Raw genomic sequence first — 18,393 nt, 5'->3', positions numbered from 1 at the left:
TAAACGAGTCAATGGCAGGTGCGCTCGTACAGCTCAGAAGCTGTCTTGATTTAGCAACCCATCGGAAAATCACAAAATAGAATTTCTCAGCCAATCACAAAACAGAATTTCTTGTTGCCGGGTGAGGTCTGAAATAGCTTTCAGCTGCAAGCACGCGTCCCATGAATGCACAGCGGACATAACCGTTATGCTCTGAATGCGTGCAGAAGTTGTAGACGAGCTGGAGGTGGAAGAGAACCTCAGGATCATCAGCAGGTCATATCTTCATTTATTTTAATCTTTTGTTAGTTACTATAGTTTTCCTACTCCTTGTAAAAGACCAATACCTGCCGATTAAAGTGTTCGTTGGAGTAGTAGACCTAAATATTCAGCACACACCCTTTGACATGAGCAACTTAATGAAAAATGAAAAATATGTAGGAGTGCAATTAGGCTTCCGTGGTTAATTTTTTTCATAGGTGACTGGTATGAACAGATTCCCAATAAGGCTATCTACAATTGCCAAACTGGTATTAGTTCTGCCACACTGAAATGCTGATGCAGAGAAGGTTTTTTCCATGGTGGGGCTCAATAAAACCAAGACCAGGAACACTTTGTTTCTGAATGGAAGTCTGTCATCCATCATGACTGTGAAAATGGCTGACATTGAGCCACAGTGCTTTAAATGGGAGCCCCAAATATCAGTCATCAAGCATCAAAATCTGCCACAAACACTTACAACACTCATAAAAAAATTTTGTTTGTTAAGACTTTGCATACCTAAAACAATTTATTTTAAAATATAGCAGAATTTAGTGTAAAAGTGAAGATTTGTGATTTTGGTATAAATAAAACAATTGTTCTTTAGCTAGTTTATGGCGATGGAATACTGCAAGGGACCAGCCCCCCCCCCCCAAAAAAAAAAAAAACGAAAGAAACCACCCCCCTGCGCACCCGGCCCCTGCCCCGCCTGAATCTCACTCCAAGCAAACTTGAAAACTTGAGAGCCCTGGGTGTACCTAATGTAGTTTTACATAATTTGTAACGTGATGTATATCTTGTATAACAAATTATAAATAACAAAACGTTTATTCGTGTCCCTGCCCTCACTTTCCTCATGTTTTTTTCCGCGGGGGTGCTGCACAGCCGCGGGGCCTTTGAACATTCTAAATGTGACGTCACGAGCTACCAAAGCTACCAAAGCAAATTCTCAAGCGAAGCTTCTCCAGCGAGGTCGCTCTTGGTGAACACGTAGCATTAGGGCAGACCAGCTTATTCACATGCATGGCTCCAGCAGTTTCTCTAGCTTCGCCAACTTCTCATATTCAGCACTTGTTGGGAGGGCCAGGTGGTGCTGCTGTTGAGATAGCGTTGTGTGCAGTGCGTCTCTGTTGCGCCACACGCGCAGTATCCTCCCTGCGGCCACCATATTAGGAGCGCTGTCTGTTCCAACAGAGCAGATTTTGTCAACTATCCCCCACAGATTAGCGACCTCCATAAACTGCCTAGCACAGGCTTCTGCAAAGTGGCGTTCTTCTGTTTTAATCACACCTAACAGCAGACAAAGTACATCGGCCTACACCCGAGCTAAAATATCAAGGTAAAAGTCATCACAGTTTGCTTAGGCTACCTATTTTGACCCAGTTCCCAACCCAACTTTGAGAATAGATTAACGGCGATATTTTTTATATCGCCCGATAAGACTCTCAAATTATCGCAGCACGTTAACGCCGATAACGGCCCACCACTAATATATATATATATATAAATCTCTACTTTCAGTTTATCTGTATGTACATGACAAAGTTAGGTTTAGGGCATCTCAGCCTACATCACGCATGCCAACTGTTGCTGTAACTTTACACTGAGCAACAACTCTCCTCCATTGTCGGTCTACACAAACAAATCACATTTGTGTTTCGGTTTTGACATTGCATGAACTACTGTTTCGGTTCTAAAGTTTTCACCAAAGGAGAATCAGCTTGCGAGGCATGCTAAAAATGCTCTTTTCTTGTATTTTGATGCAACACTTATGTAGACGTTGTCATCACCTATTAGCCTGACATGCTCATTTCAAGTATTCAAATATCAAGAGACAAAGTGGCATGCATCTCTGCTACGGTAACCCCCCTTAAAGCCCCACAAAAGGTCAGTCAGAATTTTCGTCCCCATCAGCTGAACACAGGGCCACTGTGGACTCAGGCACTGATATCGTTACACTCCCACCATAAAGCCTAAAGCCAGGGTAGAGTGGTTCAGTGAATCTGGAGTAACTGGTGCAGAGATGAGTCAGTCTGCCATCGCAGACACTGTAGAAGGACAGTGTGCCAGCAGGCCAGTCCAGATACACTGCTACTCTACCTGCGCGTGGGGGAGAAAAAACAAAATGTGTGTTTAGGTTGTTATGAAAAACAACATTCTGTTCATGATCGTATCTCCAGGACTTGTCATTGGTGCCAAAGTAACAGTCACCACCTCTCCTGCTGATTCCTTTATATGCTACTGCAATTTCTAACTCCCCAATAAACTCAATTTCCCAGTAGCAACGACCAGTGAGTCCATTTCTACAGAGTACTTGTGTGACGGAATCAAATCTCTCTGGGTTATACTGATAAGGTTGTTTCTCGGATTTGTATGTGACATTTTTGTTGTCCTCAGACAGATGAAGTTGTCTGTGTGCTGTGTTTGGGTCCAGAGTGAGTTCACATGCATCTGTTGGAGAGAACAAAACACACAAAAAATAAAAATTATAACAAAACAAAATACAGTGGTACAATGGTGCATTAACTAGTTTTTTTTTTTTTTTTTTGAGTTAAAAACAACAACAATAAATATACTTACACTTTAACAGACCACATTTTAACCTCTCCACTCCACCATTGTCCACTCTGAAATAATAAAGAACATCAGGCAAGGGTATAATTTACTTTGGTCCTGGGTTGCAGATAAACAATTCATATAATACAATAAATCTTTAGAAAGTACAGGCCTGAACTGCTAAGAAGGATCTGTGGTGTTGTGGTGTAAGTGCGCAGTCTACTGACCAGTTGTTTTTTCTTGGAAAAAAGAGAAGATATTAGTGCCTGGATAGTGAAGGGGTTTCTTCTCTTTCCACTAAACTTTTTAGCTTTCTCTAATTAGAACTGACATGAGACTTAAGAGGATTGTTCTGTTTATCTCACAGAGAGACTTATATAAAGCAAAGTTAATTTTTTTTTACAATGAATATAAAATCATTCAACAAAAATATTTTCTTGCTGTATTTTTGTTCTTTTGACATCATCACCACACTGTCCTCGCTAAAATGCTTTTTAATATATCTTTAAATGTTCATTATCTTTGGTGGTATTGAAATGTACCTATCAACATGCCAATACCACCTCTTTTACATGAATGTCCACAGTAGCCCCTTTCACACTGAGGAATAACCCGCGTTTAATCCGCGAATTTAGCGTGTCCGCTGTTGCGTTCACACTGCCGACCCGGGCTGCCGCGTCAACTCGACTCGCCTTTCGACCCGCGTCGGACCCTAGTCTTTTTGCCGAGCCGAGTTTGGTGTGAACGCAATTGACGCGGGTCGGACGTGGGCGTGGCGTGACGTGAGGAGTTTAAAAGACAGAATGGACAGCTGATTCAGAACAACAGCGACAGGTGAGGACAAGTTTTACTCTGTTTTAGCCTACATCAAGTTCGAGACATTTTTGAAGATGGCCAACTGGGGAGACAAGGAGGTCCGCGAGCTCCTCAGCCTCCGAGCAGAGGACGTTATTTACCGCCACATTTCGGGGACTATAGTGCTCTTGTATTCTCCGCATATGTTCTTCGGCGGCATCCCACGTTGTAACCATCCACACCCCGTAAAATAACGAGTCCTCAAGGTGTATTTAACCCTGGCTCCGACGCATGGCTTGTGCCTACGTCATTGTACACGCCCAGCATTTTATGTGTTTCGTGTGACGCTCTGCCACTAGGCAACGCCCCCTGAACTCGGCTTCAGGCGACACGGGTCACCTAATACGCCAAGCTTTCACATTGCTCGACGCGGGTCGAAGGTGCAATTTGGACCCGCTAAGGTAGCGGGTCGCAGTGTGAAAGGGGCTATAGATATAGTCAGAGAACCTGTGTTGACCTTGATATCTTATTTTACTCTGTGGCCCATACTTTAGAGTTTCCAGCCTGTACTGGGGTTCATCCAGTAGAGTAGAGAGTAACATCACTCCAGTGTCTCCTGGATGGTTGTAGCTCAGGTCCAGCTCTTTGAGATGGGAGGGGTTGGAGCTCAGAGCCACAGCCAGAGAAGAACAGCCCTCTTCTGTGACCAGGCAGCCTGACAGACTGTTGATATCAATGCACATTCATTTAGACGGTTAGTTAATTACTGTTGTGTTATGTCTCTAGAACAGAGAAAATAAATCATAAAACAGTACAAGCAGTCATGAGCTCACACACAGTGTAGGAGCCTAAAGCTGAACTTGAAGTGGCATCCATTCTGACCTGAGAGTTTCCAGAAAACATTGTGGACTTTCAAGTCCAACAGAGAGTTGCTTCACTCCTGAGTCCCACAGGTCATTGTCACTTAAATCCAACTCTTTCAGACGAGATGTCTTGGAGCTGAGCACTGAGGCCAGAGGTTTACAGCTTCTCTGTGACAGCTTACAGTTACTCAACCTGGAGAAAAGCAAGTGAAATTGATTGAGAGCCTGTACAATAGTCATGTACTATAAGTCGCTTATACTTTATTTTTAGATTCTTAACAAAAATAAATCTTTAGATAAATCTATTAATACTTGATTTTTTCAATTTTAAAGGTAAGTCACCCAAGTGTGTTCAGGTTACAGTGTAGACTCTCAAGTCCAGCAGAAAGAAGCATGACTCCAGAATCCTGCAGGTTGTTGTTGCTCAGGTTCAGCTCTTTCAGTCTGGAGGGGGAGGTCTGAGAGGCCAGAACTGAGGCCAGAAATTGACAGCTCTTTTCTTCCAGGTTACAAAAACTCAGCCTGAGGACAAAAGGTTCATAAAAGGTTCATAAAAGGTTGGATTTGTTTTACACAAATGTCAAGGATTCATACATTTCCAAATCAAGCCCTCCCCTGGGTAAATCAGATCACAACCTTGTTTTTCTCTGTTCAGCATATAAACCCCTTGTCCAGAGACTACCTGTCACAAAAAGGACTGTTAGAAAGTGGTCACATGAAGCTGAAGAAGCCTTACAGGGTTGTTTTGATGCAACCGATTGGATTTCTCTTTGTAAGCCACATGGAGAGGACATTAATGCCATGACTGAGTGTGTGACTGACTATATAAACTTCTGTGTGGACAACACCATCCCCACCAGAACAGTGAGATGCTTCCCTAATAAAAAACCCTGGATCACCAGTGAGCTAAAGGAACTATTGAACAAGAAAAAAAGAGCCTTTAGGGAACGAGACAGGGAGTTACTGAGGAGTATACAGAAGCAGCTCAAAGTCAAGATCAGAGAGAGCAAGGAGGTGTATAGAAAGAAGCTTGAGAGTAAACTGCAGAGGAACAATATCAGAGATGTGTGGTCAGGAATGAAGAAGATCACAGGCCTCAAGCAGAGGGAGGATCAGATGGATGGAAGTCTGGACAGAGCAAATGAGCTGAACACATTCTTCAACAGGTTCAGTTCAGGAACAAGCTCACCATCCTCCCCTCCTGTTCCCAGCCAAAGAGACATCCCACCCTCCTCTGACCCACAGCTTTCCTGTAACATCTCCACCTCCACCTCAGTCATGGATTCTTCTGCTTCCACTAGTTTGTCTTCAACCCAATCAGGAGATGCTGCTGTCCCCTTTGCCTCCCCCTCCCACTTTTCTGTTTCTAGAAGTCAGGTGAAGAGGCAGTTGGAGAGACTGAACCGGAACAAGGCTGCAGGTCCAGATGGTGTCAGCCCCCGAGTCCTGAAGGCCTGTGCAGAGCAGCTCTGTGGGATTCTGCAACACCTTTTCAACCTTAGCTTGACCCAAGAGAAGGTACCACTGTTGTGGAAGACATCCTGTCTGGTTCCGGTACCAAAGAAAACTCATCCTTCAGTCATCAATGACTACAGACCTGTTGCCCTGACATCCCACATCATGAAGGTCCTGGAGAGACTCCTGTTGACCCACCTGTGTAATCAAACCAGCACAAATCAGGACCCCCTGCAGTTTGCTTATCGCCATGGAGTTGGAGTTGAAGACGCTATCATACACCTGCTTCAACAAACCCACTGTCATCTGGACAAAGCAGGCAGCACTGTGAGGATCATGTTCTTTGATTTCTCCAGTGCATTTAACACAATCCAGCCTGATCTGCTTCGTCTGAAACTCCAGAAGACTCAGGTGGAGGCCTCAACAATCACCTGGATTAATGACTACCTGACAAACAGACCACAGCTGGTCAGACTGAAGAATTGTGTGTCTAACCAGGTGATCAGCAGCACAGGAGCACCACAGGGGACTGTACTCTCACCATTCCTTTTCACTCTGTACACTTCAGACCTCCAGTACAAGTCAGACTCCTGTCATCTACAGAAATATTCAGATGACTCTGCAGTTGTCGGGTGTATCAGAGATGGACAAGAAGCTGAGTACAGAGAGCTGGTGGACCGCTTTGTGGCATGGTGTGGGAACAATCATCTCATCTTGAATGTTAACAAAACAAAGGAGATGATTGTAGATTTCAGGAGAAACAGGGTCAGATCAAACCCCATTTCCATCATGGGAGAAGAAGTGGAGGTGGTTGAGGAATATAAATACCTTGGTGTTCATCTGGACAACAGACTGGACTGGAGACGCAACAGTGAAGCCATCTACAAGAAAGGACAGAGCAGACTGTACTTCTTGAGGAAGCTAAGGTCCTTCAAGGTTTGCAGCAAGATGTTGCAGATCTTCTACAAGTCTGTTGTCCTCTTGCGTCATCTGTTGGGGCAGCAGCATCAGAACCAGGGACCTAAAAAGACTCAACAACCTGATAAGGAAGGCTGGTTCTGTTCTGGGGACGACTGTGGAACCTCTGGAGACAATAATGCAAAGAAGGATTTTGCATAAAATCAAGAGAATTATGGACAACCCTGAACATCCTCTCCATGAGACTGTTATCGGAAAACAGAGTCTCTTCAGTCAAAGGCTTCTTCAGTTTGGATGCAAAACGGACCGCTACAGGAAATCTTTCCTGCCCACAGCCGTCAGCATCTATAATAACTCCTTGATTTAATTGAGTTACATCAACATTTAATTTCCCTCTGGGATAAATAAAGTAGTTTTGAATTGAATTGAAAACAAAAAGTTTCAAATTAGTATTTCAACTGTTTTAATTTTTCACCTTTTGTTACATTTTCAAGATGACTCAAGACTCATTTATTCAGTAAAGAGCAGAAATGATCTATTGGCATTTTCCCGTTAATATCAAGTCAACAGTAACAAAGTTTTTGGATAGGTACCTAAACCTAACCAAAGACAGACCGGAAAAGAAGTATAAACTTAAACCTGAACCTATACAAACAAGTAACTCTGAAGATTCCACTCAGGAATCAAATCCAGACTAAAAGTCTTACATTTGTGTTGCTTCATCACCATCCTGTCGGCATCCAAGAGTTGACTTTTGTGGATGTATATACTACTTCAGCAGAGCAAGATAATGTTTCAACGTATAACAACCTGAGAATTTTTGTTTCAGCCAGAAAGAAAAAGTTTTTACCAAGGACATATCTTTTTAGATTAGATTATTATCATTATCATTTTACATTGGCTGACAATTTGCTTTCACGCTTGGATGTCCTGTGCCTGAGGTTAGAAATATGACTTGCTAAGGCAAATGATCTTTTAACATTTATGTTGCCTACTGTCTATGTGTATTTAGATAAATAATGAATTCAAAGGTCTGATTAAAAAGGAAAATAAATCATAACATTCTCTTTCAAAGGTCTAAAAGGAACTTCAGGGTTCATCATTTGAATTAAGGTTGAACACTTTCATGCACTGTCAGTGGATCTTTGTTCTTCTTTTACCAAACTTCTGAAATACCTAAAGAGAATAACCATCCAACAAGATCAACCAAAAATCTCAATTTACACATACACCCTACAAAAAATGAAGAAAAAAAAAACAAAAAAAACAGCCAAATCAATTTAACTAGAGCAGTCTCCACAAGAAAAAAAATCAGAAGATCCCAGACAAGCCCCAGTTTATTTTGGAACACTCTTTTCAGTATGGGGGTGCAAAGACATTTAAGTGTATTCCCACACCAAAAACATCATTCCCTCCAGATGCTGTTCAGGAAACTGAAAAAGTAAGAAAGGCCACCTAACCTGAGTGTTTCCAGCTGACAGTTTGGACTCTCAAGACCGCTGCTGAAAACCAGCACTCCTGAATCCTGCAAGGTGTTCATACTCAGGTCCAAGTGTCTCACACTGGAGTTCTGGGAGCTGAGGAAGAAGGCCACATCATCACAGCAGAACCATGTCAGCCCACAGAAAATCAATCTGAAAAGAGCAAGAAAGACAAGCAAACATCAGTTTTGCCATGAATTGCTTTCTATATCACAATTTATGTGTTGGTCTTATGGGATGTAAACATGATTACCTGAGAGTTTCAAGTTTACTTTGTGGAGTCCCCAATGCCACAGAAAGCGGTTTTATGACTTCGTTACACAGCGTATTGTTGGAAAGATCCAACTCTCTAAGACTGGTAAACCCGCAGCTGAGGAGTGAGGACAGAGCTCTCACATGCGAAAGTCTCAGCTCAACTCTCTCTGGTTCACAGCCACACAGCCTGAAGAAGAAGAAAAGTTGATGCAAAAAGATAAATGGACTGTCTAATGGAACATTGCTCTGTAAATATTCCTCCTAAAACCCTTTTTTAAAATGATCTCTTTTCATCGTATTCTCCATTAAATCATTATAATTATAACACTGACAATGCTCTAAGAAGTGATAGAATTCACTTCTCAACATCTTTAGATAACTCACATTCACAAAATGAACTGAAAGGTATTTAACTGTGACAAAGTCACATTGAAGAATCATTAAATGTGGCAAACAGACCTGAGAGTTTTCAATCTACAGTCTGGATTCTTCAAGCCATCTACGAGATCCTGGATTTCTGCCTTCTCAAGACAGTTGTAACTCAAGTCCAGCTCTCTCAGATTAGAGCGTTGCGAGCTGAAAACTGATGCCAGATCTTTGCAGCTTGTCTCAGACAGCTTACAGCCACAAACACTGATAGTGGAGGGGGAGAAAGAAAAAAGAACAATAACCTAAAAGTATAATATTTACAATATGTAATACGCACAGTAAGTTGTGTACTCACACAGATAGACTGGAGGCTCGGACGAGTGGCAGCAACAGATGAAGTTTCTCCTCCGAAATAGAGAATTTCTTCATGTTAAACACATCCAGCTCATTGTTTGATGACAGTAAGACTAAGACTAGCGCTGACCACTGAGAAGGGGACAGGTCTTTTGAGGACAGACTTACTGAACTCAGGTACATTTGCATCTCGTCCACAAGAGAATGATCCTGAAGTTCATTCAAACAGTGGAATAGGTTGAAGCATCGCTCTGGAGAGGGGTTCTCCCTGATCTTTTCTTTGATGTATTGTATTGTCTCTTGACTGCACTGTAAGCTATTACCTGATAGTTTCAATAAGCTTTGAAGATGTACTTGATTAGTCTGCAATGATAAACCAAGGAGGAAGCGGATAAACAAGTCCAGCTGTCCAGTTGGGCTCTGTAAAGCCTCGTCTGTAGCAGTCTGGTACATTGGTTTTACTGAAGAGTGGTCTGGAGTGACTGCAGCTCTTTGACAGGCTGATTGTTCCTCAGAAAAGAGGTCGACACCAGAGCTGATGGATGACACGTTGACATGAACAGCTGCCAGAAATTCCTGAATGCTCAAATGAGCAAAACTGAAAAGTTTCTTCTGGTTCGGCCCAAACTCTACTTTAAAGATGTTTGAGAACACATCTGAGAACAGCGAAGCTGCTCTGATAGTTATGCCGCACTCTTTAAGATCTGTTTCACAGAATATCATGTTTCCTTTCTTTAGCTGCTCAAAAGCAAGTTTTCCTAGCGATAGAATACTCTTCTCTGTGTTCCAGAGAGTTGTCTCACCCTCCTCAATCGCCAATTTAGACTGAACCACAAGGAAGCGCAAATACATCTCAGTCAGAGTTTTGGGCAGCTCTCCTCTTTCGCTTGTTTTCAACATGTCCTCCAGAACTGTAGCAGTGAGCCGACAGACAACTGGAACGTGGCACATTGTGTGGAGGCTCCGTGATGCGCTAATATGAGAGATCATTTTTCTGGCCAGCTTTTTGTTGTGGAGTCTCCTCGTGAAGAACTCCTCCTTCTGTGGATCAGTGAAGCCTCTCACTTCTGTCACCATGTCAATGTACCCTGGAGGGATTCGATGGGCTGCCTCTGATGTTGTGGTTATCCAGATGCGAGAAGCAGGAAACAGTTTCCCCATGATGAGGTTTGTGAGCAAAACATCCACTGACGCTGAATCAGTTGCATCAGTCAAGATCTCATTGTTGTGGAAGTCTAAAGGGAGTCGGCACTCGTTAAGACCATCAAGGATAAACATAATCTGGAGTTTATCTAAGGTGCAGTTTTCAGCTTCTTTGATATCAGCAAAGAAGTGATGAAGAAGTTCCACCCAGCTGAATTCTCTGCCCTTCAGAAGATTCAGTTCTCGGAAAGTGAATGGAAACAGAAATACTACATTGTTTGCAACTTTGTCTTCAGACCAATCCAGAGCTAATTTTTGTGTCATTACTGTTTTCCCAATACCAGACACACCGCTTGTCATTGTTATTCTCAATACAGGTTCACTGAATATGGTTTTGAAGAGTTCTTCTGTACTTTTGTGAGATGCAGCACATTGAGGTGACTTTTCCACTATTATATCAGGTTCAATGTAGGACTCATTCATCAGAACTTGCTTCATGGACTTAGTGGGTCCCTCAAACAAATTTTGAAACCTTTTTTTCAGGCTGGATTTCAGTTTATCCTGGCAGATAGCAAGAGTTTCTGAAAGGATAAACAAAAGATCACAATAAGAAGAGTATGCCACTGGATTAAAACAAACAAACATTTCATGTACAAATTAAGGTATCGTGGTATGTATGTATGCACTCATCTATGTATGTATGTAAGCATGTTGTATGTTTTATGGATGTAATTTTGTACTCATCTATGTATGTATGTATGTATGTATATACATATTTATGTACAGGATGTACTTATACATGTACGTATGTACTCATATACTAGTGACAGTACTCATAAGCATTAGTAATTTTATGTATGTAAGTACTAATTTGTGTATGTATGTATTCATCCTAGTATGTATGTATGTACAGTATGTACTCATCTATGTGTGCATGAGTGTGCATGCGTGTGTGTGTGTGTGTGTGTGTGTGTGTGTGCGTTCTACTTTATACTCAAAACATATATTGCTGGGAACTGAAGGACATGTAGTGTTAACTTCATAATAACGTCAACTAAGTCATTTGGAGAAGATATTCTCATATTTTGGTGAAGGAAATGTTTTTCCAGAACAAACTTATTTTTTCCCAATTTACTGCCGACTCAGTAGAGCAGTTATCTTACAACTCACTCTGAATCACCTAATTTCTGACAATATTAGACACTTTATAGTTAGAAGTCATGTAGATGCAACTGGGATTTACCCAAGTAAAAGAGTGAACCACGGACCTTTTCCCAATAGCACGGCAATGGATAGATAAGAGAAGGCGACACTTCACCTGCAAGGACGTCATACTGCTCTCCATTGCAGTTAACCTACATTCAGGTTCTTTTGTCCACCTCCTTGTTTAGGACTTGTGAACTATAGACATTATCTCGGCAATTAGAATAAACTTAATGTTTGTACTGGCAATGGCATCAATTTGTTGAATTTGAAAACAATTCTTAAAGCTCTTTGCAGCACTTTGAGATGTGTTTATTTTCTTTCTTTGAACAATCTAAAACTACTACCTGCCTTAATTTGTTTATTCACCCCTGAAATCTGATATATTTCCCCTCATATGTCCCCCAGATTTCCAGAGGCATTTTCCAGAATTGCCAGATTGCCAGTTTGAGACGGGGTAGGACCTACAAATATTGTTTTACATGGTAGATGGATGGCTTAATGCATAGGACAGTAAGAGCAGCCAATCACATAGCAGCTGGTATATTTTTGCCTTGACAAGTATAGTTCATACATTAACTGTAGCAAATTCAGTACTTCCATTATTTTTCTATATGTATTTCCATAGCTTACCTTTTGATGCTGGGTTCATATTCAACAAACGCTGCACCAAATCATTCTTATTCATCAACTTCAAAACATTAATGGTCACTTCCACTGCATTTTTGCTGTACGTTTCTATGAGTTCTGACACTGTGTTCATCCTGTCTGCATTCTCCAGTTTGCATCTTGGGATCGCTGGAAACTCTTTCAAGTACACATTCTGCTGCAGGAGCCACTGGAACTTCTGAAACTCCTCCTCTGCTAAATCTTCCAATATTCCCAACAAGTCCAAACACTCTGCCATCTTTTCTTCTGCATGAGAAAATAAAGTTATACAGTTAAAGTTACCAACAAAATACCATACTATTTTCATGCAAAACACTTAAGGACACTCATAACATATAGACATGTATCATATTTGATACATGTACACAGCCTTTACACTTTTTTTTCCATACAAGGGAGCTCACAAATTGGCTCAAACCTGATTGAGAGTTTAAAGCTGTCATCCACTGTCAGCTTGTGTTGAAATCATTCTAGAAAATAAAAGAAAAAAGAGCAGAGAAAAGAAATTGATAAAATGGATGCCAAAAATTTTTTTTATGTTCGACATGAAATATGAATGTTCATGGAATATGTGACTTCTAGTGGTCATGCAAGACACTGCATGGGAAGGGTGAAAATGGCCTTCATGGCAGCATGAGTGCATTGTAAAAATGATGTTATTCAGCCCTAAGTATGATTATATTGTAACACTATCAAAGTAGTTTTGAATTCCAGCCCTAAGATCACAGGTCACCAGTCCATCACAGGACCAACAGTGAGATGCTCAAAATCAATGGAACAGTCAAATTAAAATCAAAAATTAACTTAATTTATGTCTTTGGACTGTGCGAGGAAGCTGAAGTACCCGGAGAGAAACAAAGTATGCAAACCATACCACCTGATGACCCCAATGACATGTTGGTCAGCACTTTTCACTGATCTATATAGGGATTATAGGGAATTATTCACTTATTCAGTGGAGTCTGATCCATTTTTTTTCTTGTGTTTACCTTGAATTACATGCAAACTCCACATAAAAAGGCCCCAGCTGAACTTTGAACCAGTAACCTTGCTGTGAGGAAGACGTGCAAATGGCACCAACTTGCAGTCCTCCCTCCATCCTGCCATTCTCAATTCATCCACCAGATGCGCTCAGATTCTAATTCAACTGTCACACACTTACTTGCCATTGATTTCCGTTGCAACAGAATGAATGCAGTTAATACAGTTTTTTTTTACAGTTGTTTAGATATTGATGCAAACCTCCTAAAGTTTAAACTGAGACATGGTGTTATGGCTCCCAGTGTCTAAGATCAGTGTAACAGGAACGTTCCCTGTTCGAGCAGGTGAAAGAGAGAAAGTGGAGACAGACGTTTTCCGTTTCTCTCCCAGATTGGCTCTAACCAAAGGTTGCTCCCAGTACAACCCGAGGTAAACAAAAGCACATTAACCCACAATTTGTAAAAATAAACCATGAATCAGTTTTCATCACATAAAAGTGGTAATCCTACTTTATCTGTTATTTTATCTCTAATTAGATGTGATGAAGCAGAGACCCTGAAGAAAAACAGTTTATCTGTCCAATATGCCGGATTAGGATTAAAGTCAATGTTTATTAAACAGAAATGTTTAGTTAGAATTCAGAATGGCTTATGAGTGTTGAGGAGGAACTTTGGAATGTTGACACAATACAGAAAGATGTAGCCTTCTGACATTTTATTAAAAATTTTTTTTTATGAAACTCTGAGTGATCACTGGCCCATGTCTCCTTTCTTTTCTGTTTCAGTTCCAGCTCTATAATTCTTTTAAAATTGCATTATTTGATTATATTTGTGACTCATTTGTCGCCTTCTTAAATGACATACTCTGTGAGACACAAACAAATCTTGCCCTACATTTTAGCTGGTTGAAGGAGCCACCTTATATATTAGTTATTTCAGTTTGCTGAATAAGAAGCTGCTCAGTTACACAGTGTTAAACAACATATAAACATACCTTCAAATGTCCCCAGGAACAATAAAATGCCACTGTACTTCTTCCCGTTGAGGTCCAAGAGCAGCAAATGGCAGCAGAGCAAGTTGGTTAACATTCAATATATATGTTTGTCATGACCACACCCAGGAATATTTTTGAGCGTTGGCAGTGCATACCTTTAAAACCTGAAATAAATACTTCACTGTAAATCTATCTGTAGACTTGAGTGGTGCCTCTTTGGAGTTTGTATCAGTTAGTAATTACTAACTAGTACGTAATTACTAACTAGTAATTACGAACTTAGAAATTACAGTATTCAAAGCAAGTTCCCTTAAAAAAGTTCCCTTTTTTAAGGGAACTTGCTTTGAATACTGGTATGAACTATGGCATCAGATAAAAATGAAATGTATAGTTGGTTCCGTAAAATTTCCTCCTCTGTTTAAGTGACTACAGTTTGTTCATATAGCACCAATCATAAAAAAGTAATCTCAAGTCACTTTATACATTAAGTAAAGAAGTTCATTTAACAGAACCCAACTGTCTTCATAAAAGGCTGATTCATGAAAATAAAAGAAGTAACCTAGATAAGGAAACTAACAGATTGCATCTAATCATTGATACGGTTAGACTAAAAGAAGAACTTGCCTTCAACTGGAAGGGACTTTCAGCGTAACCAGACATTTCATCTTTTCCTCTTCCTCCACCAGTTAGAGCTGTGAAAGAACAGTTCAGTGAGACAAACACAAACACACACAAAGTTAATGGAATATATATATATATATATATATAGTAAGTTCCTTCAACCAGCTAAAATGCAGGGCAAGATTAATTATATCTATAACTACCTATAATAAACTCTCTCAAACTCTTATGCCTTTATGACATGAACGCATTGCATTCTTCAGAACAAAACATTTCCCCATTACCCCCATTTGTCCAACATCCCTATATATATATATAAAGTCATGTAAAACAGAAAGTAAGAACTGAAAACAACATAGAGCTGAATCAGAGACTCAACGGGCCTCGGGTAAATGTTAAAACCCTGGCACCTCTGCTTCCGCCATGTTCTTTGTGCAAGATGCATTCACAAAAGCAATGTCCATGAAGTGGAACAAGAAAGTCTACTTCTGTGTTTTGTGCAAGACCTTCAAGTATCTTATCAGGCCATGTGATAGGTCAACTCCCCCCATGTACCTAAAAGGGCAGTTGGTTAACTTAAGCTATTAATTGATGAACAGCAAAATGTTTATAAATCAGACATCTATGTGTGAGAGAGAAATTCTGATCTTCTGGTCCGAAGTAAAGTGCTGTCTAACCTTGTCACTCAGATATGAATTAATGTCAGACCGTCGGATATTATTTTGGTGCTGCTCACTGCCAGTCACGTAACCTAGCCTAGCAATGTTGCCTGTGCAAATGGTGTGCATCATGGCAAGCTACCACGCTGTCGCCTCCAGGTTGTTTCTTTATTCTTTATTTTGTTTGTGTGACTGTCGTGCGTCGGCCTTACGAAGTGTGTGTACTGTTTTTCACAGTCTGTGGTGCGATGGGGTGGACGGTCCCATAATGTATTTTTTCACTCCTCACTTGACGCTGATTTGAAACACTTGTAGTGGATCAGATTAAATTAAACTCTGTCCTCGCACAAAGTACATTGCAAAGAAAACGTAAAGCAGTCTACCTTTAGTGCACATGAGACCTTATATTAGAATCACTGTAATTTAGAATTAAAACATATTAGATCTGAGCACGCATTTACTGTGTCACTGTCTTAGAACGTTTTTGTAGAGTAGAAACATCAGCATCTCTCTCACTTGTTGGTTTGTTTGTGTGTGTGTGTGTGTGTGTCTGTCTATCTCAGGGTCCATTTGAAAGCTCTCATTGGTCTGCATGCTGCATGTAAGTTACCAATTCCTTTTGCATTTTAATGTTTGTTTTATTGATATTCATATTCTTAATATATAATTGTGTATTTACTTTACTTTTTTCTATTTATTTTATTTTGTACAAAGTAATTATTGACTCATTATAAAGATAAATGTTGAACTTCTATTGTTATGTGTATCATCCCTTTTTATTTTGTATTCTAAATTAAATGGATGAAAAAAAATCCTATTCTTTCCAAGTCCTGGCATAATTTCCCATACCTAACATTTTATTTTGAATTGAGAGTCATTCTCTATGTTGATTAGCAAATCCTTGATGTTACTTGTAGGTTGTAGTGAGATAAACAACAGTCTCAATCTGGTGGCCTTTTTGTGTATTGCAATTTCAGAAGTTCAGCCTTTGTATCCAGTCATTGGTACAGTCATCCAGTCATTTCTTGCTTTATATAATGCATTGTATTTTTCATATTACCAACTTTGGCGAAATATTTGCGTCAGACAGCCTATCAGCGTTGAGATTCTGGACGACAGTGACGTGGAGACAGATGGACAGGCGCTCCGCAGCTGAAATGGAGTCGTGTCTGGGTCAGTGACATCACCGCCTTCTCCAGGATTTGCATCTGGATGACAGCCGCTTCCAGCTGTATTTCAGGCTCACCAGGACCCAGTTTGATGACCTGCTCGGGAGGATCGGTGCCGTGATCTCTCGGCAGGCGCTCAACTACAGGCGCTCCGCAGCTGAAATGGAGCTCAATACACAATCACAATCCTGGGGCTCAATAAAACCAAGACCAGGAACACGTTGGCTCTGAATGGAACTCTGTCACCCATCATGACTGTGAAAATGGCTGACATTATGCCACAGTGTTTTAAATGGGAGCCCCCAATATCAGTCATCAAGCATCAAAATCTGCCACAAACACTTACAGCACTCATAAACAAACACACACAGAAGCCCCTTTCACACTGCGACCCGCTACCTTAGCGGGTTCAAATTGCACCTTCGACCCGCGTCGAGCAATGTGAACGCTTGGCGTGTTGGTGACCCGTGTCGCCTGAAGCCGAGTTCAGGGGGCGTTGCCTCGTGGCAGAGCGTCACACGAAACACATAAAATGCTGGGCGTGTACAATGACGTAGGCACAAGCCATGCGTCGGAGGTAGGGTTAAATACACCTTGAGGACTCGTTTTTGCAATTGTATATGCAGTTCATGGAGATGTTATTTTACGGGGTGTGAATGGTTACAACGTGGGATGCCGCCGAAGAACATATGCGGAGAATACAAGAGCACTATAGTCCCCGAAATGTGGCGGTAAATAACGTCCTCTGGTCGGGGGCTGAGGAGCTCGCGGACCTCCTTGTCTCCCCAGTTGGCCATCTTCAAAAATGTCTCGAACTTGATGTAGGCTAAAACAGAGTAAAACTTGTCCTCACCTGTCGCTGTTGTTCTGAATCAGCTGTCCATTCTGTCTTTTAAACTCCTCACGTCACGCCACGCCCACGTCCGACCCGCGTCGATTGCGTTCACACCAAACTCGGCTCGGCAAAAAGACTAGGGTCCGACGCGGGTCGAAAGGCGAGTCGAGTTGACGTGGCAGCCCGGGTCGGCAGTGTGAACGCAACAGCGGACACGCTAAATTCGTGGATTAAATGCGGGTTATTCGGCAGTGTGAAAGGGGCTAGAGGGACAGAATAACCACCACTGCTCAAGGGGCCCATTTAGGGTTATGTTTGTTTTTCTTAATTTAATTTGTCTGTTTTTTTGTTTGTCAAGACTTTGCATAACTAAAACAATTTATTTTAAAATATAGCAGAATTTAGTGTAAAAGTGAAGATTTGTGATTTTGGTATAAATAAAACAATTTCTTTGTTCTTTAAGTAGCTAGTTTATGGCGATGGGTTACTGCAAGGGACCACCCCCCAAAAAACGAAAGAAACCCCCCCGGCCGCTTACACATACCCGGGTATTTTGAAAAACGCATATTTTCTAACCTTCGTTTGCAAAAAAAAAACTAGGTGCACACAGCCCCGTTTTTAAAAAAAACCACGTCTACATTGATCCGGAGAAATACGCTATCAGGAGCTGTTAAATTACGCCAAGCCTGACATTGGCAGTGTTAGAACAATGAGAATTCCACACAAGCCAATCAGAAGCCTAATAGAGAACCGCTGACAGGAAGAACTTCCGGATCCTTTTCAAGAAGAAAATATTGCGCCAGGCTCATGTGTGTGGACTGATAGCGAGACTGA

At 41.1% G+C, this 18,393-nt stretch overlaps 1 protein-coding gene across 1 annotated transcript; it reads right to left on the bottom strand.

Annotated features, from left to right (window-relative positions):
* Window positions 1-2,072: 2,072 nt before the first annotated feature.
* LOC142372623 (NACHT, LRR and PYD domains-containing protein 3-like) lies at window positions 2,073-14,350 on the bottom strand. Its single transcript, XM_075455578.1, has 11 exons — window positions 14,276-14,350; window positions 12,720-12,771; window positions 12,266-12,547; window positions 9,288-11,010; window positions 9,023-9,196; window positions 8,288-8,461; window positions 4,797-4,976; window positions 4,474-4,647; window positions 4,141-4,314; window positions 2,821-2,867; window positions 2,073-2,691 (listed from the first exon to the last, which is right to left on the bottom strand). The coding sequence occupies exons 2-11, from the start codon at window positions 12,742-12,744 to the stop codon at window positions 2,129-2,131; spliced, it is 3,516 nt and encodes a 1,171-aa protein (XP_075311693.1). The 5' UTR covers window positions 12,745-12,771; window positions 14,276-14,350; the 3' UTR covers window positions 2,073-2,128.
* Between the last annotated feature and the right edge of the window lie 4,043 nt (window positions 14,351-18,393).

Source organism: Odontesthes bonariensis, chromosome 22 (genome assembly GCF_027942865.1).
Source record: "Odontesthes bonariensis isolate fOdoBon6 chromosome 22, fOdoBon6.hap1, whole genome shotgun sequence".
Lineage (NCBI taxonomy): Eukaryota > Metazoa > Chordata > Actinopteri > Atheriniformes > Atherinopsidae > Odontesthes > Odontesthes bonariensis.
This window is presented reverse-complemented; position numbering and strand designations above follow the sequence as displayed.